Source organism: Enhydra lutris, unplaced genomic scaffold (genome assembly GCF_002288905.1).
Source record: "Enhydra lutris kenyoni isolate GAN:26980312 unplaced genomic scaffold, ASM228890v2 scaffoldscaffold94, whole genome shotgun sequence".
Lineage (NCBI taxonomy): Eukaryota > Metazoa > Chordata > Mammalia > Carnivora > Mustelidae > Enhydra > Enhydra lutris.
Window position 1 is genome coordinate 2408949 of NW_019154178.1, and position 22072 is coordinate 2431020.

General features: G+C 59.8%; 1 protein-coding gene across 1 annotated transcript; it reads left to right on the forward strand.

Moving 5' to 3' along the window:
- On the forward strand, nucleotides 1–21690 carry LOC111138928 (papillary renal cell carcinoma (translocation-associated)). Its single transcript, XM_022490928.1, has 7 exons — nucleotides 1–686; nucleotides 9451–9498; nucleotides 12023–12589; nucleotides 14981–15076; nucleotides 17062–17205; nucleotides 19020–19085; nucleotides 21314–21690. The coding sequence occupies exons 1-7, from the start codon at nucleotides 219–221 to the stop codon at nucleotides 21398–21400; spliced, it is 1476 nt and encodes a 491-aa protein (XP_022346636.1). The 5' UTR covers nucleotides 1–218; the 3' UTR covers nucleotides 21401–21690.
- The last annotated feature ends 382 nt before the right edge of the window (nucleotides 21691–22072 follow it).

Genomic DNA, 22072 nt, shown 5'->3' on the forward strand with positions numbered 1-22072 from the left:
TGTAGTTGCCCGGGACTGGGCGCTTAAGTGAAGAGGGAAGCCTTACTCGGTGGAAATCTACCGTGGCCATGGGCTCCTGCCGCGTCTAGCCCCAGAGTACGGAGAAGGCGGGCTTTTCGGTGCCCCGCCCAGTGGCGGGGCCCACTAGGCCTTCGGGGATCCCCGGTCTCAAGTAGGCCTCTTCTGCCGGCAAGGGCGCCCCAAAGGCGGGAGGCGCCATGTCGCTGGTTGCTTACGCCAGCAGCGATGAGAGTGAGCCGGATGAGGCCGAGCCGGAGCCGGAGGAGGAGGAGGCGGCGGCCCCTACGTCCGGGCCCACTTTGGGGGGCTTGTTCGCGTCTCTCCCCGCACCCAAGGGCCCGGCCTTGCTGCCTCCGCCCCCCCAGATGCTGGCCCCAGCCTTCCCCCCGCCGCTGTTGCTGCCCCCGCCCGCCGGGGACCCCCGGCTCCAGCCTCCGCCGCCCTTGCCCTTCGGCCTCGGAGGCTTCCCCCCGCCTCCGGGCGTGAGCCCGGCTGAGGCGGCGGGAGCTGGGGAGGGGCTGGGGCTGGGGCTGCCCTCGCCCCGGGGCCCGGGTCTCGGCTTGCCCCCCTCCATGGGCGGTGCCGGGTCCCCCCTGGGCCTTCCCAAGCCAAAGAAGAGGACGGAGCCCGTGAAGATCGCGGCGCCGGAGCTGCATCAGGGGGATGTGAGTGTCCGGGGAGGGCAGCCCCGCACGGCCCCTCGGGGTCGGGTCGGGCCGGGGCCGGGGCCGGGCTGTGCGCAGGGCCTGGAGGTCCCCGGACCGCCTCCCGTACCTGCGGCCGCTGCTTGCGGTCCGCGGGGCTCCTGCGGCCGCGCGAGCCGGGCAGCGCGTTTGTCGACTCGGGGACCTGCTCGTGCGGTTTCTGCAGGCTACACCCGCCTGCGGAAGGGCCTCCTCCGGCCCCGGGCGCCCACAGCCCCGGCCGCCACCCTGCGTGCGGCTCCCCTGCTGCGTCTGCGCCTCGGGCCGCTCTTCGCTTCCTCGTCCTGGCGCAGCGCGAAGCCTGGAGCGGGAAGAAGTGACGGAGGAGGCAGGGTTCCTGCGCCCCGGCTGGACGTTCGGGCGCACCTGCCCGGGGCACCCAGCTGAGGAACCGCAGGGCCCGGAGGAAGAGAGGCGTGGCGGGCACCGCGCTGCGGGCCGACTCGGGCGTGTGCTGAGTGCAGAGCGCGGGCAGGCACCGGCCCTCCCCTCATGGCAGGACTCGGGGAGATGACACTCTGGTGTCTGCGGGGCAGGCAGGGGTCCACGGTGTGCGACCTTCCCCAGGGAAGGACACAGTGCGGGTGAAGGGATGGGCCGCTCGCCTCCAGGCCCCTGCCTCGGTTTCCCCATTTAGGTGTGGCCACGCCCCATGAGCTGGGGCGCTTGGGTCCTGTTTGCAGAAGAGGCGGCGGAGCTTACGTTGTTTTCTGCGTGTGGGAATGGGAAACAAGGTCCCTTCTGGGGTGAGCGCTTGGGAGTGAGGGAGACACGAGGCCTGCGGCCGGCGGCTTAGGGTCTTGGCGAGTTCCTCCGCTTCTCTGTTCTGCAGAGTGAATTGGTCAGGTCTTCTCGCCCCGTGGTGACCCTCGGAGAGAAGCTCATCCCGCTCTTGCTTTCCTGCAGGCGCGCAGCTCTGTCTCGGGCCGTGTCCTTGCTCGGTCTCCCGGGTCGCTCTGCACCTTCCCCACACAGCCTGCCGTCCCCCGCCTCGCCTCCTGTGCAAGCCAGCTGCTCCGGGGACGCCCGGGCTGCCCACAAGCCCCGCGGCCTCCTGTGGCTCCTTCCGCCGCTCCGTCCACGGGTGTGCCAGCCTCACGAGGGCAGGGCTCGCCGCGTTCTAGCCCCGCTCGGTCTCCTGCACTTGAGACTGCTCGGGGCCTCGCCCCTGCGTGTCTTCTGAGTGGATGAGCTTGCGCGGACGTGGGAGGAGGTTCCGGAATCTCCCTCGCTGTCTCGTTGCAGACTTTCTTCCACAGGCTTTCGTATCGCCCCCGCGTTCTCACCCGAGCTTGTCGTCTCTGTCTCTAGGATCGCCTGTCGCTCCGCCAAAGTGTACTTGGGCCTTGACTTAACCTCGAGCAGACAAAAGTCCCTGAGTAAGATAGAAAAAAATGGGTTCGTGTCCTCGGGCTTCTCCTTTCCCTTCTTCACGTTTCTCTGCACCTCGTTTGTGGCGGAGTAAGTGTGAGGTCTGGGGGAGGCGATGCTGTGGGCTGCGCGGCCCTTTGTACCGTGAGGGAGCTCGTGTCCAGGTCTGCGAGGGCAGCCTTAGAAAGCGTGGCTGGGAGAGGTCCTAGAACCTTCCGTCCAGGTGGGCTCAGGGCGGTCGCTCCTAGGGCTCCCGGGTCCGCCCCTCCTCTGTCAGTGGAGCTCACGAAAATTCCTGAGCGCGAAGCGACGCGGTCGTTAGAGAAAGCCAGATGCTGGCCCTCAGCTTCCCCGTTCCCTCGTCGCCCTGCCTGAGCTGGTGGCGGTCTCCGAACGCGTGGTTCCTGCAGGAGGTGGCCTCGGAGAGTTGGGGATGGCCACGTGAGGGCGGCCGTTGCCCCTCCGGTTCTGAGCGTTTCTGCGTCTAGGCTCTGTGTCCTGCACCCAGCCGGCTCCGAGTACACGTTTGAGGGAACTAATGAGGTTTCCTTAAGTGACTTGCGCTCAGGGCTTAGCGTTGCGGCAGAAGTTACCGACTCCGAGCTCTCACTCCTTCACTCCTTCAGCGCGAAGCCGCTTGTCTGTGCGGGGAGCCAAGAGGACAGGGGTGACCGTGATCGGCTCTGTCCCCGAGGACCTCGCGGTGTGCTGGACGAGACTGACGAGGAGGTAGACCTGAGGTCAGGTGGGGAGAGCTGCGCGAGAGCCGGCGCCGCGGGAGCACACCTGGCGGGCGCCCACCTCTAGGCCGGATGGGGGCCCGCAGGACACAGTCTAGAGGTCGGGAGGCTTCCGGAGCGAGGAGATGTCAGGACAGAGAGGAGATAATTGAGTAGGAGGAAGCCAGAGGGAGGGAGGTGCAGCGCCCAGAGCCATCAGGTTGTGGGGCACTGTTGCAGGGGCCCTGCGGAGAGAGCGACGGTGCTGGGGGCGCACCCGCTGTCAGTACAGCGCGGGAGCTGGAGCCCGGGAAGGGCGCGGAGGCCAGGGATGCGGGCTGTGCGCGCCACGCAAAGGCCTTTGTATGTGACCCTGGGGTGGGGAAGCACCCTTAAAGGCCCAGCAAGGGTTTCCTGGTCACAGAGTGGCCAAGACCTGCAGGGAGGCTGGTGGGCACAGCGTGAGAGAGGGTGCTGGCCTGGGCGCAGGGGCACAGGTCTGTCCGGGTGGCGGAAGTGGCCGGTCGGTGTAGGCCGTCCACGGGATGGCCTGGGTGAAGGCCAGGGCTAAGGCTGGCCCCTGACTTGTAGCCCAGGCAGCTGGGAGGGTGGTGGTGCCATGTACTGAGGGAAGACAGGAACGGGACAGATTGGGGGTCGGGTGCATTTAATTGGCCGCAAGTGTCAGAAGGCACCTCGAGCTAGCTTGACCAGTAACGCGTCGTACACACGCTGAGGGGCCTCGCGAAGGGGCTGGAGGCAGGAATCGCAGGTCTGTCGGGGACCCACACAGCTCTCGACGTGTCTGATCTTTTTTCTTTGTCTGCAGAGCGGGTGTTCTCTGCTCCTCAACCTTCCTGCGGGGAACGATGGCCACCCACACCGCCACCTTCTCGTTGTGTAATTCCTTTTAGCAGGCAGCCCAGGTGGGGCCTTGCGCTCGGTCCCGAGTCTGGCTTTCCACGAGCGTGCACGCTCGGTCCACTCAGGGACAGCTCCCCGGGCAGCTGGGCCGCAGTGGGGACAGGCAGCGCCCAGTTCTTTGTCTGGGTCAGCTGTGCAGTTGCGTGAGGAGGTAGGAGTGACCGCGGAACGGGGTGTCGCTGCGGCCTCTGCCCTTCTTATCTCTGTGGTCCGGCCTTGCTCCGGGCTCAGGTCGGTTGTTGATTTTGCGGACTTAGGGGATGGGGACTTCTCAAGTCAGGGTACGGAAGGTCAGCGTTAGAGAAGTGAGTTTGCTGTCTCGGTCTCAGGATATGCGTTCCGGAGCGAACACATTTCAGGGTCATCTGGCTCAGTCTTACCCGTATTTTCAGATTGTTCACCAGGATTGTGGGACATCGGCAGCTGTGAGATGGGAGGTTTTGTTTGTTTTGGTCATTTCTGTTATGCAAGGGAGTAAGCGTCCACCACAGCGGAGAGAGCACAGCCTCAGCCCTTGGTCGGGAGGGAAGGAGCACAGACATCCGTGGGAGCACCTGCCCAGGGGCCGGGACTCTGTCAGCCCAGCATCGCCCCTCGTTTACGGAGGACCGGCGAGTCGAGAGAACAGAGATGGGTCTGAAATACCGCAGGCCTGTTTGCCTCTGTCGCCGTGTCTGTGGCGGAGAGAGCCCCGAGCAGCCGCGGGCGTGGGGCGCGGCCGCGGGCAGACAAGGCGCCGCTCTACCCGGAGGGCGCGGGTCCGCACTGGATCCCGGAGACCGAAGAGGGAAACGAGTCGATGAGTCTGACTGATTGGGATAATAGCAGCGAGGAGCGGGCCAGTGATTCGAGTTTGGAGCCCGGGGGGGTCTCTGCCCGGGCCTTCATTTCCTCCTTGGCTCCGGGCCCTGGCAGCTAGAGATGGCCGCTCCGGAGAGGGCGTCTGTCAGTGCCAGAGCCCGGGGAGATAAGAGGGAGGCGGCCACGGGGAGGGAGGCTTCCATAGATGAGCAGATCCCAGCGGGCCGGCTTAATGGAAAACGTCTGTTTCCGTTCTTGCTCAGCAGTCTCCGGTGTGTGTCTTGTCACTCTTGGCAGCTGGGGCGGGGAGGACAGTGGTGGCCATGGAGGCCCCGGGCTCTTAGGAGGCCAAGAAGAAACCGATGACTTATAGCCAAGGCACGACCAGTCTGTGCCTCTGAAGCTCAGGAGGGTCCGCTCTGGCTGGGCCCCGGTGCTCTGGGGTCTCGGACATCGCCCTGTCTCCGGGTCTGACCGCACAGCGCCGCTTGGCCCATCCGTGGCTGCCGTCAGCACTCCGGGGGTCGCCGGGGCCCTCGCTGGACAGCCTTCTGTGGGGACAGTTGGGCAGTCCCTCAGAGTTACTTAGAATTTCTCTGTAATCCAGCGGTTTCTTTTTTTAAAATTTTCTTTAAAAAAACTTTCTTTAAATGAGTTCCATACTCCATGTGGGGCTCGAACTCACAACCCTGAGATCCAGAGTCACGTCCTCTACCGACTGAGCCGGCCGGGCGCCCCTCTAGTCCGGCAGTTTGCGTCCCAGGTGAGAAGAGCTGCCCCAAAGGCGGCAGCAGCCCCGGTGTCCGAGCACACGTGAGCGGATGAGCAGCGTGCTGTGGGCCGCTGTGCAGCCCGAGCAAGGGAGGAGACGCCGGCCCGTGTACAGCGGGGCGCTCAGGGAAGCCCGCCGGCCGCAGACGGGCACATGCTGCGGGCCCCCCCTTGTGCGAGGCCCCCCACGGTGTGTGCGTTCACAGACACGGAGCGGGGAGGAGCGGTGCCCGGGGGCTGGGGGGCTGGGAGGGGCCACAGTGGCTGTGGTTTGGGAGGTACAGACTGTGTTTGGGATGATGGAAAGTTCCAGCAGTGGACAGTGGTGATGGTGGTGCACTCTGAGTGCATGAATCCTTCGCAGTTGCATGTTCTATGTTGTGTGTGTTTTGCTGTGATAAAGGAGAAAGGTCCAGTGTGCTGCTGTCCCTGTCCCCGTCCAGGAAGTTCTCCTTGCGTCTAAATGAGACGTGTGCTGGGGCTGAGCCCGTCACCTCCAGCAGGGTCTCCAGGAAGCCGAGCAGACGTTCCTCTGCAGGGCTCCGAGGGAGGCCCCAGGCCACTGGGCGCCCATGTGCCTCGCCCCCTCCACGCTTTGGCGCACTGCGCGCCAGACGTGGGTTTTCTTCGTAGCTCTCCTTCTGTTCCCTGCCAGAGCTTAGTGTCCCCCACAGCCTCGAGGGCTTCACGTGGCCTCTGAGCCTCCACAGTGGGTCCAGGAGCTCCGTGTGGCCACGGCCTCTAGGGCAGAGGTGGTGCGAGTTCATGTGAGGGGCAGGGGCAGTTTCCCTCCGTGCGTGCCCCCAGGCCCCCTGGACTTGCCCCATGGCCCCGATGTGGTCCTGGATGTCCCCGAGGCCTGTTTGTCAACCCTCAGATGCAGAGACTCTGCTCTGTCCCTCCCCAGAGATGGATAGTCAGGGGTTTACGGGGTTCGGGGCTCAGTGCTCTTGGCGGATTCCAACTCGGGTGCCATGTTTCGGGGGCTCTGCCATAGCTTGTGCGCGTTGCGAGATGACTTTTAAGGCAGTTCAGTGGGTTAGGACCCGGTGTTCCGAGGGGGGGGATCACGAGAGCCCGTTGCAGCTCCCCGAATCCAGGAGCAGCAGGCCGCTCCTGCAGTCCGTGCAGGCGTACAGGAGACCTGGAGACCGGGGCCGACAGCGCCGTGGAAGCAGTATGAGCTGTTTGAGGGAGAAACGGCACTTCCTCGGCGTGGCCCTAGCCACCGGCTCTGTCGGTCGTGGGACAGTCAGCCTCATGGGGCCTCATTCTGTTGTCACACATTTGAGAAATGAGAATGTGCTTGTTTTTTGGTTTTATGGACGTCATCGTCTTAAACTTGGCTAAAGATTTTTTTTTTTTTAAGATTTTATTCATTTATTTGACAGAGATCACAAGTAGGCACAGAAGCAGGCAGAGAGAGAGGAGGAAGCAGGCTCCCTGCTGAGCAGAGAGCCCGACGCGGGGCTCGATCCCAGGACCCTGAGATCATGACCTGAGCCGAAGGCAGAGGCTTAACCCACTGAGCCACCCAGGCGCTCCTAAAATTTGTTTTTAGATCATTGATGTAGGAGCTGTTGTGTAAGATGTGGGAGATCAATTGTGTCCCGGGGTCTGCGGGTGGGGACGAGGCTTCGTGGGCAGAAGGTGGGGCGTGCTCCGGGGTCTCCGAGGCCTGGGAGCTGGAAACAGAGAGAACAGGTCAAAATGTGAGGGGTTGGGGGCTTCGGGCTATTCCTTTGAGTTTAACATCTTGCAGGCCGGAGAGACTGAGAGTCCCTGAACTCTGCCTAGAATTTTAATGACGTCCCTCTTCGTGGCCAGTAGCGCGTGCAGTCTTGGCTGTGACGTGTGTGTCCTTTCCAGCAGGCTCGGGGGTGGCAGAGAAGCAGCAGAGCCGAGACTCAGACTGTGTTTCTGGTTCGTGCCTGTGCTCCTGGTGCGTCCCATGGGGTCTCGCGGGGCCTGCTCCGGGGGTGCTCGGGCTGGGCTGGCACCCGGGCGTGGTGTCTCTGTAGAGGTGCAGGGCCTGGTCCCGCCGAGTTCTAGCTGCCGTGGAACCTCGCCAGGCCTCCCCTCCGTGCCGTCGGAACTGAGGCGATGGCGTCTGCTGGGAAGTGTTGCTCGGAGGACTAAGGGAAGTGTCAGCCGTTGCCTGCCCCTGGGTGACCGTCCTTCCCTCAGACCCCACACGTAAGTGCCAGGGCGGGCTCCCCTTCCAGGTTTCGTCATGCGTGTGCCTGTGGCAGCAGTGAGTGGCGGAAATCACTGCACACAGACTCCTGTGAGGCAGTCTTGAGCTAGATGGTGGGAAAGGCAAGGATATATGAGTGAGAAAGATGTGACGTTCAGGGCCACCCGGGTGGCTCAGTTGGTTGAGCATCCAACCCTTGGCTCTTGGCTTCGGCTCAGGTCATGATCTCAGGGTCGTAAGATCAAGGCCTGGGTCGGGCTTCGTGGTGAGCGCGGAGTCGGCTTGAGACTCTCTCTAACTCAGCCCCTCCCAGCCCCCATCGCATGTGTGCTCTCTCCCAAGTAAATCTTTTTAAAAATTAAAAAAAAGAAAAATGTCATGTTCACAGAGCCGGGAAGATTCTCGGGAGTTCGGTGTCAGGAAGTCCAAGGCGCAGACACAGCAGAGGGCCCGGGGCTGAGGTCGAGGCGCAGGGCGGGTGCTGAGGGGAGGCCCCCGCGGGAAAGAAGGGAATGTAGGACCAGCAGGTCTTTTGAGGGGATGTTTGAGCTGCGCTTGACGTCCTCCTGTTTGTTAGTTTACTGAGAGAACCTCGCGCAGGCTCTGCGCTCAGTGATGAGCTCGACAGGGGTGGGGGGGATGTTGACCCTGAGATACGACCGGAGCTGAAATCAAGGGCGGGAAGCATCACTGACTGTGCTCTCCGGTGCCCCTTGATGTCCTGTGTCTTACCGCCACCTTTGCAGTTACTGGGTGCTTGTTCTTCTTACTGGACCGAAAGTTCCTTGAGGGCAGGGACTTCTGTGTCACCGCACACACACAAAGTCCTGGAGGCCCCCTGGGGGTGAGCGGTCTTCAGCTCTCCCCACTCCAGGCCCTGCCTCGTGCCGGCGCAGCGTTGCCTGTAACGCAGCCCGGGGCAGCCGTCGGGAAGTTCTCTACGGAGCACCGTGTCTCGCCTGGAGTAGGTTCTCAGCTACTGTGAGGTCCTTGTCGCCCGTGAGCCCAAGAAGGAACTTGTGGGCTAGGAGGCTCAGCTGAGGAAGGCGGAGGGTTTGAGTTCTTGCAGAAGCTTGATGAGCAGGTCTCAGAGGCCCGTTACGCGCAGATGCCCAAACCAAGGGCCCTGGGCACAGACGGAAGGCTGTCAGGGTTCCTGGCTTGGGGATTAGGATTAACGTTTTAAAAACCCGAGTGGTAGAGCTCACTGTTCGTATGCCTCACCCCCTTCTGATGGTTGGGGGTGCGCGGGAGCCGGCGCTGGGCGGCGCGTGCAGGTCCGTGCGAGAGCTCGTGCTGGGAACGGTCCCGTGAGTCAGGGCTGGCACGAGTGGCCACCTGTCTCGCCCCAGGCGCTCACCGTCCCCACTGGCCTGCCTTCTTCCTGGACATGAACAACTCTGTCTGGCCGACAGTAGATCATAGTTGGGGAGAGAATGGATTTCTCCAACGGCTTTGACCTTTAATGGCGCGCAGAAGAGTAGTTAACACACCACTGACTCCCGCCGGAGACCGCTGGCCGTGTGGTTATGGAGTCTGGATGAGCGGTTCCGGACGTGAGGCTGAGCTGGGGGCGACTGCAGGCCGAATCCCATTCATCTTCTCAGGGACAGATTTACAAGGAGAACGGGCAGAGCTTTTTCTTCCCTCCAAGTCTACATGGGAGGAAGGAGTTCTACTTTGACGGGATAGAAACTGATGGCGCGAAGGTCGTGCCACAGGTCTGGGGCAGGAGAACAAGTGGCCTGGGGAGCTGGGCACATCCCCTACGTCTGACGTCGGGGGCAGGAGAGGAGCTCTGCCCTCGGGGGGCGCTCAGTGGGGCAGGGACAAGATGGGGGGGACCCTCGCGCGGCCCTCCTCCCACGGCCCTCACCTGACGCGGCTGCTTCCTCCGCCGCCCTCTCGCAGGAAGGCCTTACTCCGTTTCTTTTTCTCTTAGTCAGATTCCGAGGAAGACGAGCCCTCCAAGAAGAAAACTGTTCTTCAGGTAAGCTCCGGCGTGCGGAGGCCGCCTCTTCCCTGCCCGCGCTGCTTGCCGAGAGCGGGAGCTGTGGCTCCCGGCGCTTCCCCAGCGCGCTTAGGGCAGATGCGAGGACGGGAGGACTGGCCGTTTCTGGGTGGTTTTTCTGGGCGACTCCCGCCCTTGTGCTCTCTGCCCTCTCACGGCTGCCCGGCAGGCGCAGGTGGGGTGGGGGACGTGGAAACCAGGAGTTGCCGTGTGTTTCCGCTCCAGGGATCATGTCGGGAGGCAGAGTAGGAAACAGAAGGGCCAGAACCATGGGAGGGAACATCAGTGTTTTAAAATTCTCCATCTTCTCCCCATCTCACTTTTAACCTGGAGAACAAACACGTAAATAGCATCTCCTGCGTACGAGGCGCTGTTCTGAGCGCCAAACCAGCATTTGCTTGATCGAATCCCCCAAGGCCCAGGGTCGTCACATCCTACCTGGGGCACCCGGGAGGGAAGGAGCCTGCCCGGGCTCAGCTGGCGAGTGGGGCCGGGCCAGGGTCCCACTCGCAGTCTCACCCTGGAACCCGAGCCCGTCCCTGCCGCACTGGGCTCCTGCTCCGGAACTATGACCCAAAGTCCTCAACCAGACCATGCCGGGAGATGACCTCTCTGCTCCCCCTTGTCCCAGCGCCTCGATTCTGGCCCCTGGGAGTTTCTTCCCATTCTTCCCCGTACTCGGGGCCTCGAGTGCTCTCTGAGCTCATGGACCATATGTCTGCAGAAAAACAAAAGCTGAACTGGTGTTGGCTCTCAGGCTGTCGTCTCCGGACTCAGGTGCATGATGCTGAGGCTGCCCCCTTCCCTGAGGCCGCCGAGGTGTTGGTCCACCTCCGGGACGGCTGATGGCCCAGTCACGTGGGAGGGAGAGAGGGCACTGGGGGCGTGAGCTTGTGGCTCTGCTTACAGGGGTGAGGGGGGAGGAGTCACCTCACACGCCGGCAGCTGAGGCCGCTGGAGGCCAGCTCTCCGTTACCAGAATGGCTTCCTGGACGAGGTGGGTGGGCAGCTCTAGCCACGGGAGGACACGGGCTCATAAGGCCTCGGGAGTCAAGAGCAGCCTTGCCAGCGCGCAGCGGGGGTGGGTGGGTAGAGAGCTCGGCTGGGGGCCGTGGCTGCGACCCCAGATGTTGTCTGAGTCGGACGCCTGAGGGTCGCCTGAGCAGGCACTCCATGTGGCATGTCGGCCCGGTGCCTACACACTCTAGTCTGCGGTCTTCCAGGACCCACAGCAGGGGGGGGGCCCCGCTGGCGGGATGAGCCTGCTGCCTGCCTGACTCCCAAGCCCCATTTCACTTGCCCCCGGCGCTGGTTGGCCAAGGGGCTGACAAATCCTGGCCTTCCAGGATAGGGGCCTGATGACCTTATCCACTCTCCCCTCCCGCCCTCCCTGTGTTCCTTCCTTGCCCCCTTCCTTCCTTTCTTAGATATTATTTATTTATTTGAGAGAGAGTGAGCACGAGCAGAGGAGAGGGGCAGGGGGATAGGGAGAAGCAGACTCCCTGCTGAGCAGGGAATCTGATGCGGGACTCGATCCCAGGACCCTGAGATCATGACCGCTTAACTGACTGAGCCCCCCAGGCGCCCCTCCATTCTCCTTTTTCAAACGGACACTTCCCTCAGCCCTACACGTAGGCTAGGCGGGCCCTGTAGCATACAGAAGGCAAAATCAGAGAGATTTTTATGGGTGGTAGGAGCTCCGGATGGGCGGAGCCGATCAGCTTTCAGATTGAGAAGTTCAGTGCTTGGCCGGGGGCCTAGCTGAATATGCCTTGTCTGTAGGGCTGTCCTTGGGCAGCGGGAGGACTTTGGGCAACGGGAATGGGTATCTTTTGGACAGAGCCTTGTTTTTGATTTTGAGTAGCAGTCCAAAGGAAGCAGAGGGTTCCTATGTTAAAATGAGTCTTCAAGGCATGGAGAGAGGCAGAGCAGTCGGCTGGAGAGAGCCCTGGGCTGTTGGGGAAGAAGAATGATGTGGGATAAGAGCATTGCCTCCGAGCCACTGAACTCTGGGAAACAAACAGAGGGCTGTGGGGGTGGGGGTCGGGGGCGTGCAGGGATGGGGTAACTGGGTGGGACATTTGAAGTAATGAGCACAGGGTGTTGTATGCAATGGGTGAATCACTAAATTCTACTTCTAAAGCCAATAAAACAGTATATGTTAATTAAATTTGAATTTAAATAAAAAGAAAGAAAAAGAGCATCACATTTGCCCAAAACACAGAATCAGGGAAGACTCTGTGGCAGAGGGCAGCGGTACGGAGCCACGGAGACCAGGGACGGCATCTTACCTTGGGAGAAGCAGCCGGTGGAAGGGCCTGGGGTGGGAGAGTCCAGCCCAGTTGGGTGGGCTGAGTGGGCAGAGGTAAGGAGGCAACAAGGGCTGGCAGGGTCGTAGGCTGGGGTGCCCGTCCGTAGTTCTCGTTCTTGATGCTGGTAATACAGATCCCAAGATCTCACTTGTCCCGTGTCTTTCCTCCTTCCCCAAACCTGCGCTCACCAGGGATCCGGCGAGGGGACTGGTCTGTCTGCCCTGCTTCCCCAACCTAAAAACCTGACCGTGAAAGAGACTAACAGGTTGCTCCTCCCCCACGCCTTCTCCCGGAGACCCGCGGACGGCTCCTGCGACGCTAAGCCCTCCCGACAGGCTTCTAAGACCAAGCCCTCTCCCCTCGCCTCTGTCGTGGGCACCACGACCACCACGCCGTCGCCCTCTGCCATCAAGGCCGCCGCCAAGAGTGCCGCCCTGCAGGTGACGAAGCAGATCACGCAGGAGGAGGACGACAGTGACGAGGAGGTGGCCCCTGAGAACTTCTTCTCCCTCCCTGACAAGGCTGAGCCGCCTGGAGTTGAGCCATACCCTTACCCCGTCCCCACCATCCCTGAAGAGCTGCCTCCAGGCACAGAACTAGAGCCGGCCTTCCAGGACGATGCGGCCAATGCGCCCCTTGAGTTCAAGATGGCCGCGGGCGCCAGTGGGGCCCCGTGGATGCCCAAGCCTGGGGAGGATTACGGCTACAGTCAGTTTTCCACATACGGCGACGCCAATGCCGCTGGTGCTTATTATCAGGTGGGTAGAGGCCCGGCCGGCCGGAGCGCGCTGGCGCAGGGCAGCCAGGGAGAGCTGTGGGCCGGCGACGCAGCCTCCGTGCTGTCACTGTGGCTGAATTACTGTCTTCTGGCGTCTCGGTTTTCCTGTACGTGTGGGGCCTCAACACGTGCTACCTTTGTCCTGAGCCGTATGGGTCTAAAACTGCCTGAGTCGCGAAGTCCGACAGGACTGACACCTCGCTTCCGAACACCAGCCCTCATCGTAGGAGCCGGTGAGCGGGCAGGGAGGAGGCGGAAGACGAGCGGCCTCCGGTCTGGGAGATCCAAGGTGGCCTCGCGGGTGGGGTGGCGGGGATGCGTGAGCTGGAGGTGGGGTGACCGAGAGCAGGACGGGAGAGGACGGGCTGAGGGCCGGGGGATCTGGAGAGTCGACACAGCAGGGAAGAGGGAGAAGGGAGGATGCGGAAGACCGAGCCCTGGAGGGTCGGAAGGGTGGAGGCGCCTGCCCTGGGGAGCCGGGGTGCCGGGATTTGTGTTGTGAGAGAGCGGGGGGCCCGGGGGCAGTTTGGGCTTTGACTCACATGCTGTGTGAGTCCGAGCAGCTCCCTCGTGCCAGGGGCTTAAGAGCGGTGGCCTCTTGGTCTCACCAGGCTGTCCCATCAACTTAGCGCGGTGCCTGGGACAGCAAATGCCTGGTAATGACTTTCGGTCAAAGTGCCCTTCGGCGGAGCTGCTCGGCTTTGCCGTGGGTGGCGTGGGAGTGGGTGTAGCGGGCCGCTCGCTCGCGAGTGGGTTTAGGGGACTCCTGGCCACTGGGTGCCCTGGCGGGAGGAGGCTCCCGGCACTTGGGGGCCGGCCGTGGGGCTGCTGGCGGAGCAGGGGCAGCTGGCGGCAGTTTTCCAAGACTGAAGTCCCCTGGGACCGCTGTGATTCTGAACCGCGATTGTTAGTCTTCAGCCTGGGCATGGGCAGGGACCCATCGTGGGTGGGCTTTGGGGGGACCCTGTTCTTCTTCTCTTTTTTAAGATTTTATTCATCTGATAGCACAAGCAGATAGTGCAGCAGAGGGAAAGGGAGAAGCAGGCTTCCCGCTGAGCAGGGAGCCTAACACGGGGGCTTGTTCCCAGGACCCCAGGATCATGATCTGAGCCAGAGGCAGACACTTAACGGACTGAGACAACCAGGCGCCCCAACAATTTCTAAATATTTCCTAAGTGTTTGCTGTTGAGCCTCCATGTGTCCTGTAGGTGGATCAGGGACCGTGTATCTCCCTTCAACATTGTTAGAAGGAAGGAGGAGGAAGATAAGAGTGTTTTGACCTCTTTAGCCAAAAAAAAAAAAAAAAAAAAAAAAGCCATTTAAAATGAATAACGGGCATTCAGAATCCATTTATAAGCTGCACGAGGCAGTCTGTGCACACGAGAGCATGTTACGTGTGCTCAGCGCCCTGCGGTTGCATGTCTCTTTCTGTGAGTACTTTAAATTGTGCTCCAGTCGCTCTGTATTTTCATGTATTTTCTTGGTCCGTATTAAACCTTAGGTTCCATTTAGCTCACCAGAAAGTGAATGTTCTTAGAGCGTCATTTTTGGAGCTAGGGGCAAAAGGGGAAGAATTGGGAGAAAGTATGACAGGAAGGGCGCCTCTCCCGGTGTCCCTCTGGGGGCTCGCCCTGCCTGCACCCCTTTTTCTCTGGGACCCACAGCACCTGTGGGTCTCAGGCTGGTCCTCAGATTCCAGAGCTAAGTGTGTGGTAACACACACCTGGCTTGTTCCCTGCCTTGTTGTAAATTCTGCACCGCCCTGTAATCACAGATTTTGTTTCCTGTTTTCATGCAAGGAAACATTGTGTCAGACACAGTGTTAGTCTCAGGGCTATGGTTAGGTAATTCATGTTCTGTGCTAGATCTGCACCCTCCCCGCCTGTTGCCGGCGGTGTCCTTGCGTCCTGAGTCCCCAAGTAAGACTAGAAGCGGGAATGCTGTGCCCTCACAGCACTCCCCCCGCTCACGGGGAGCTTGTCTCCGCATCAGGAGTGCGAGGCTGACGGGGAGCCGGGGGCGGGGCCGAGGAAGGAGGGGCTGAAGGGGGCGGGGCCGATGCTGGGGGGGGGGGCGGGGGGCGGGGCCGAGGGCAGTGTGGCTTAAGGGTTGGGAATCACCTCCGGAAGCGGAAGCGGCTGAGGGAGCAGGGTGTGAGCTGGAGCGGGAGGGAGGGTCTTTATTTCCTGTCGCCCTTCCCGGAACTGTGTCCCCTGTCTGGGTAGTGCGGATTGCTCTTGAGTCCAGGGTGTGTCTTCGGGATCCTTGGGCTCGGCGGCTTGAACTGATGGGTTTGAGGGCTCCCGGGTGGGGTCTGCTCCGTGTCCCCCCCCCCGCTCAGTTGGCGTGTTTTGTCCCCTCTCGGCTGCAGGATTATTACAGTGGTGGCTACTATCCTGCACAGGACCCGGCCCTGGTCCCCCCCCAGGAAATTGCCCCAGACGCCTCCTTCATCGATGACGAGGCAGTAAGTTAACGCACCAGTGACCGGCTCTGACCCGTGGACACCAGGTTTCAAATCTGAAACTAAAGAAAAAACAGGGTTTTTAGCTGTGTCGAATCGGGCTTCACTGCGGCAGCTCGTAACCGGGAAACTCCAGCGTGGTGGCTTAAGTCAGGGCAGCTCGCTTTTTTGCTCCTCGAAGAAGGCGCGAGGCGGTCTGGCCCTCCTGACGGTCAGTTTGCCGGGCCCGCTTATGGCCTCCAGCCTTCCAGCCAGCGATGGCCGCTGAGGCGGACCGGGGAGAGCGCCGGAGGAAGGGCTCTCTCCCTCTGGTTTAGGAAACCTCCCCAAGGTTCCTCCCCAAGAATCTCGTCCCGTGGCCACACGTGGTTGCGGGGGCCGGGTGGGCTGAATTTGGGTGGGCGTGGTCGGGTGCTTAGCCGGAATGTGGTGCTCACTCGCCTGAAAGAATAAGTGGGGAGTGGATTTGGGGCGGGAACAGCCCCCACCCCCATGAATAAGGCCCGTGCCCTGCTGCCGAACTCCCTAACCTCCTCACCAGGAGAGACGAAAACCCCATGTCCCGCACCATCAGGCTGTGTTGACAGGTAAAGGATTGTTCTCTCTGGAGGGAGGTCGTGGCCAGTTAGGAGGGGCTGGAGGAATCCAGGTGCTATGTCTTTACATACAGGTTCTTGGGCAAAACAGTCGTCTGCTCACCTTTTCACAGAGGGTGTCTGTCCCTCTGCAGTTTTCTTCCTGCGGTTGATGTGTTCATCCACCAGTCTCCAGCGGGTGTGTCCCCAGCGAGTCCTAGAGTTGGCCTCTCTGTCCTCCACCTAGGAGGCCGCAGAGGGCTCATCCTCTGGCAAAAGTTAGTTTTTGTGGGCGGGATGCCCCTCAGAGCCTCGCTGGTAATCTCAGACTGGGATCTGAGTTCCACTCTAGTCTCTGAGTGTTCTGTTTTGTTTTTCCTTAAAAATTTTTTTTTATTCATTTTAAGAGGGAGAGAGAACAGTGGTGGGGAGGGGCAGAGGGAGAGGGAGAAGCAGACTGCCCACTGAGCAGAGAGCCCGGCCTGGGACTCAGTCCCAGGACCCCAAGATCATGACCCAAGCCGAAGGCAGACACTCAACAGATGGGATCCCCGAGGCACCTCGAGTGCTTTTCCCTGGAGTCCTCACCCACTCTGCCTTCCAGGCGCATCTTTGGGTGGTTTTGGCGTGATTTGCCTTTTTGGTGAGGGAGAAGAGCTCGAGTAGCAGTCTCCCAGAAAATTTGCCAGGCTTTTCTTGTGCGGCTCCCTCTCCCCGTCTCCCTCTCTGGGTCTGCTCTGGTGTGGTATCTACTGCCTTTTGTGAGACCAAACGAATGAGAAGGAGCAGACATGTGAAAACCAGGTTTTAGAGGAGAAATCCTAGGATTTTGGTTTTTTTTAGCTTGAATTCTTTGGTTTTATTTTGTTTTGTTTTTCTTTTTAAAGATTTTATTTGACAGAGAGACAGAGATCACAAGTAGGCAGAGCAGCAGGCAGAGAGACGGGGGAGGCAGGCTCCCCGCTGAGCAGAGAGCCTGATGTGGGCTCGATCCCAGGACCCTGAGATCACGACCTGAGCAGAAGGCAGAGGATTAACCCACTGAGCCACCCAGGCACCCTTAGCCTGAATTCTTAATTTGAAAATCGTGCGCAGTCCTTTTCAGTAGATACACTGTATCTGCATTTTGAGCACAAATTCTCAACAGTGAACCCTGCGCTCGCTTGTGTTTGGGAACCGCTGCCTGGGGCTCCCTTTCCCTGAGGGCAGGAGAACTGCTGAGAAGCAGCCTTTATCTGGCATCAGGGGAGCTTGGTGGGTGGTGGGGTGAAAGGGGACATTGTCCTGGGAGGGGTCAGGGAGTTGGCGCAGAGGAGTGGGGAGTCACAAGACCATTCCGTAAATTCTGGATCACCAGTGACATCCCGATTTCTCACCCAGAGCCCCTACTTCTGCTTTCTTTGTCCTTTGCAGTTTAAGCGGCTACAGGGCAAGAGGAACCGAGGGAGGGAGGAGGTCAACTTTGTGGAGATCAAAGGTGACGACCAGCTCAGTGGGGCCCAGCAGTGGATGACCAAGTCACTGACAGAAGAGAAGACCATGAAGTCATTCAGCAAAGTAAGTGGGAAGGTCTGTTGTGTGGCCCCAAAGCAAAATCTGGGCCTAGCCCTGTCCTGACCCCACACCTGACCGTTACCGCCCAGCACCTGTCACACGCGCCTGCTGCCCGTGTTGTGGGGTGTGCTCGCGCCTCGCGGAAGCTGCCTCTGCCTTCCAGAGCTTTGCAGCCCTCTGTTTCCCATCTGGACGGTGGAGCCTGGTTGCTGAGAGTGAGGAGGGAGGCGGGGGGGGGGGGGCGCCATTTCCCATCCTGCCCTTGGGAAGAGCCTTGACGTGTTATGCTGCTTCCCTGGCTGGCCGGAGCTGGCGGCGGCTCTGCCCTCTGCCGACAGTCGGATCCTTCCTCCGTGCTGTTGAGCTGGGGCCTGGCTCAGCACATCTTGGAGGTGTGGGCATAACAGCAGAGTCCCGGGGGCTCAGCTTCTGCGTACGCAACCCCTCTCTGCTCTGTTTATCGTAGCCAGCTGTGGCTTTCAGATGCTTTATTCCTCACGCGTCCCACGCCGTGCTCCTGCCTTCTGTGCTCATTTTCTTCCGTGTGATGAACTCCTCTCCACCTAGTAGCTGAGTACAGCAAGTGTGGACATTAATGAGGCTGCCACAGCAGGGGGAAATGTGGGGAAGCCCTGGATTTGAGCCCAGCACCAGCAAGGCCAAGGTCGGGCATCTTACTCCCATGGCCATCTCATCCCCCTGACTTTCTCTGCTTTGTTCTGTGGCCCCAGATGGCCATCCAAGCCCCAGCCGTTTGTTTTAACTGAATGCTGGCGGTCATACAGGACAGAGCAAAGGATTGTGGTTAGAGCAGCACAGATCTATGACTGTTTCCTGGAAAAACCACTTAGGAGAGCACAATCTCCTGACTGTGGGTCGAGAAGCATCATGCGTGGTAACGGCGCTCACCGCGGGCCGGGGCTGGTCCTCCTTGGCCGTCTTTGACGGTCGTGTTTAAGGGATGTTGTGTAGCAGCAAGGAATCGGAGTTCGCCATTACCCCAGGTTCAGGTTCTCTTTGCACCATCTCATTGTATTAGAGCTAGATTTTGTAAGAAGGAAAAGATACGGTTCCTGTCCTTGAGGCGTTTACAGTGGAGCTGGGAGAGAGACATCAGGATGCTCGAGTGTTGATGAGGGATGACAGGGTGCTGGGAGCTGGTGCAGCTGATTAGGAAGCTTCTGGTCTGAGACAGCTCTGGTGGAGGGCAGGAAGACTGCAGGACCAGTACAGACTTTGACAGTAAAGTCTTTGCATCAGGGCTCGGTGAGGGCTTCAGTGCCGTTCTGGGTGGAGGCTGGAAGCCTGGAGACAGGTGGGGTGACGGTGGGGATTCGAACTGCAGGACTGGCGTGCGCACTGCCGGGAGGAGGGAAGAGATGAGTGGGGGCTGCGGGGGAGACCGGCAGGGTTGCGAGAGGGCCTGAAGGGACGGAGGTCGCCTGTGGCCTTAGGCTGACACGGGTTTAGACCCCTGCAGGCGCTGTAACTGGCATGGAGTGTCCACCGTGCGCAGAGCCCCGTGTTGCGTGCTGGGCTGGGAACACACGGTCCCCACCCCAGGATTTCCAGTCCAGCGGGAGTATCAGGCGGTTTCAGGCGGGTCGTCTAAGTCTGGGTTTTTTGCGTAACGACTTTAATAAAAATAACTGTTTGTAAGTATACAGATGTAAAAAGAGCCACAAGCTGACTTTTGTCCCCCAGGATTTGGGCTTTGTGGTTGGTTTCTAGCCCTCAGCCTTCTGGCCCACCTGGGCACAGGAGATACTTCTGCTTCTTTCCCTGTGGCTTAATGATGGTGTTTTCTTCCCTCGCAGAAGAAAGGCGAGCAGCCGACAGGCCAGCAGCGGCGGAAGCACCAGATAACGTACCTGATCCATCAGGTGAGAGGGCGGGGCCGGCCCGAGGCCTGGCGGGCTCTGTGACCTGGGCCCCTGCTGGGGCCAGCCTCCTGCCGCCTGGCCCAGGGCGGGTTCTCCACGTGGCCACCAGGGGGCGATGAGTCCTTCAGAATCACCCACTGTGCTCCTGCCTCCCTTCCGACAAGGCTCAGAGGCAAGGGCCTGGAGTGATTGAGACTCGGGAACAGGAACCCAGAGGGCAGCGAAGTGGTTTCTCATATGGTTCTTTTAAAGAGAGTTTCTAAAAAATAAATAAGTAAATAGCAAGCTTATCTAGGGATTTAAGAAACTATTTTAAAAGAAAAGGTTGGTTTACCTGCTTTTAGCAAAATACCTGATAAGGAGGTTGGTTTTAAGATTTTATTTACTTATTTGAGAGAGAGAGAGAGCCTGAGCAGGCACACCGGCGAGGGGAGAGGCAGACGGGGAGAATCTCAGGCCGACGCGTGCTCAGCGCGGAGCCTGACCCGGGTGTGATCCCACGACCCTGAGATCATGATCTGACCCGAAACCAAGAGTGGGACGCTTCACCGACTGAGCCCCCCAGGCGCCCCAGGAGGCTGGCTTTGTATTCTCCCACTAATGTGGCAAGAAATACCAACACAAGTAATTAACACAGATAATCCAAAAATGTATTTTAGAATTAGAATGTTACTTACCAGATAGGACCCAGCACCTCTGAAGTCCTCATTTAGTCATTAGACGCGTTTCTGGGCCCCGCCGGCAGTGTGCTGTCCCGGCCCTTTCCTGGGGGCCCACGTGCTGCCCGCAGGTTTCAGTGGGGAACCTGTTTCCATTGTTCCCCTCATGGCTTCAGCTTCCTTTTCAGGGACCCCCTGTGTCCTTACCCCGTCTTGTTTTGGGTAGGGAAAGGATTTGAGGCGAGGAACTTCTTTCCGACCCAAGCTCTCAATCCCCACCCTTTTCCAGGGGAGGGAGCCGGCGCCCGTTACTCTTGTGCGGTGGGATCGACGAGCCCTTCTTTAGGGCGCTGCTTGTTCACTCCCCGAGTGTCATGCTGAGGTCAGCGGAGGAAAGGCTCCGTTCTGTACCTTCCAGGCCGTTTGCCACAGCTCTCGGTTGTGCTGGAAAGTGGTGTGACTTTCTCAGGTCCCACATCCACTCAGCACAGCAGCAAAACCGCATCATCCCCTAGCGTAGCTGTGGCGGGGCTGGCATCCAGTGTGGCCCTGTCCACACCTAGGAGGCCGACCTCCCCATTCCTCCCCTACTATCCACGGTCCTCCCCTGCGCTCCCCTCCTCCCTGTCCTCTTTGACTGGCTGGTCGGGCGTCCCAGGCGCCAGATCTGTCTTCCTTTCAGATGTGCCCTCCAACTCGCCTTTGCCCACATTCCTTAGGGTTTCAGTTTAATTCCAGCAGGTGGGGGACCAGGATTATTTCTTTAAAAATTATTTTATATTGGGGCACCTGGGTGGCTCAGGGGGTTAAGCCTCTGCCTTTGGCTCAGGTCATGATCTCAGGGTCCTGGGATCGAGTCCTGCATCAGGCGCTCTGCTCAGCAGGATGCCTGCTTCCCCCCCGCCCCCCCCCCCCGCCCCCGCCTGCCTCTCTGCCTACTTGTGTTCTCTGTCTAATAAATAAATAAAATCTTTTAAAAAATTATTTTATATTTATTTATTTATTTACTTTTAAAGATTTTATTTATTTGAGAGAGAAAGAGAGAGTGAGTGTGTTTGAGCACAAGCAGGGGAAGCAACAGCAGAGGGAGAAGCAGGCTCCCTGCTGAGCAGAGAGCCCGATGTGGGACTTGATCCCAGGATCCCGGGATCATGACCTGAGCTGAAGGCAGACGCTTCACCGACTGAGCCCCGCCGGGCGCTATTTTATTTTTAAGTCATCTGTATACCCCACATGAGGCTTGAACTCGTGACCCAGAGATCAGGAGCGGCCTGCTCCTCTGATGGAGCCGGCCAGGTGCCCTCGGACCAGGATTCTTGAGTTCTTCTCTGCTTTAGCCCGTCAGGCCCCAGAGAGATGCTGTCTGCTCCCTGAAGAGCCGCTTCTTCTCTGCCTTCCCAGGGTCTTCCCTTTCTGCTAAACTGAGAGACAGTGAAGTCTCTCAGGGGCTTTGCTCTTTCCCCATACCTGGTCCGGGGGAGGAAGATGTTAGGTGGGAAGCCCGCAGAGGCGAGAGGGAGGCCCCTCGGCACCCCAGTCGGCTCAGTGCACCCGTGTCCCTCGCCACAGGCTAAGGAGCGGGAGCTGGAGCTGAAGAACACGTGGTCGGAGAACAAGCTCAGCCGCCGGCAGACCCAGGCCAAGTACGGGTTCTAGGGCTCCGGACCCGCCGCCCCCGCGCTCCTGCCGCCCGGCCTCACCTCGGGGACCCTGCTGCTCCAAGCCCAGGCTCTCTGTCCCTGAGACCCCGGCCCTCGCCTCTGCGAGAATGAACACATTTGATAGATTTTTCTTAATACAAGTTAGAAAATTCAGCTCCTCTGCCTCGGAGCTAGCAGAGACTGGAGCGACGCTGCGGATGGGGCTCTGAGCTCCTGCACGGGCGCGCGGCTCCCTGGTGGGGGTGATGAAACGGGGAGCCCCTCCTCCCTCCACTTTCTTTCTCCTTTTTTTTTTTTTTTTTTTTTTTTTTTAAAAACCAGGGATGTCTGTTGAAATAAAACATTCAGTCTGACAGACTTGGCTTGCCCTCAGCCCTTTCCTACTTTTTCGTGTGGTTTCGTTTTTTCCATTCTGGATCTTTCTCACTTGTTTGCCCGTTCCGGATCTGACGTTACCCTTGCAGCGCACCGTCTGCACCGTCACGAGCTGCCTCAGCGATCGCTCCGCCTTTTCCTCTGTGCCCACCTTCTAAGCTGCGTTCACGGCAAGTGAAGACCCTGGGAATTACATGTACAAGTTTGTGTGGGGCACAGGCCTGTGGTTCCAGATCTGGAAAGTGTTGCTGGTCTCAGGTGTCTCTGAAGACGAGAGGAGGTCAGGGAGGTT

What these genes read in the sequence shown, in the direction of transcription:
- LOC111138928 (XM_022490928.1), top strand. Translation starts at nt 219, where the DNA reads ATGTCGCTGGTTGCTTACGCCAGCAGCGATGAGAGTGAGCCGGATGAG. An exon ending in CGGAGCTGCATCAGGGGGAT is followed by an intron (nt 687 to 9,450) that starts GTGAGTGTCCGG and finishes TTTTTCTCTTAG; the next exon opens with TCAGATTCCGAGGAAGACGA. An exon ending in CCTTCATCGATGACGAGGCA is followed by an intron (nt 15,077 to 17,061) that starts GTAAGTTAACGC and finishes TGTCCTTTGCAG; the next exon opens with TTTAAGCGGCTACAGGGCAA.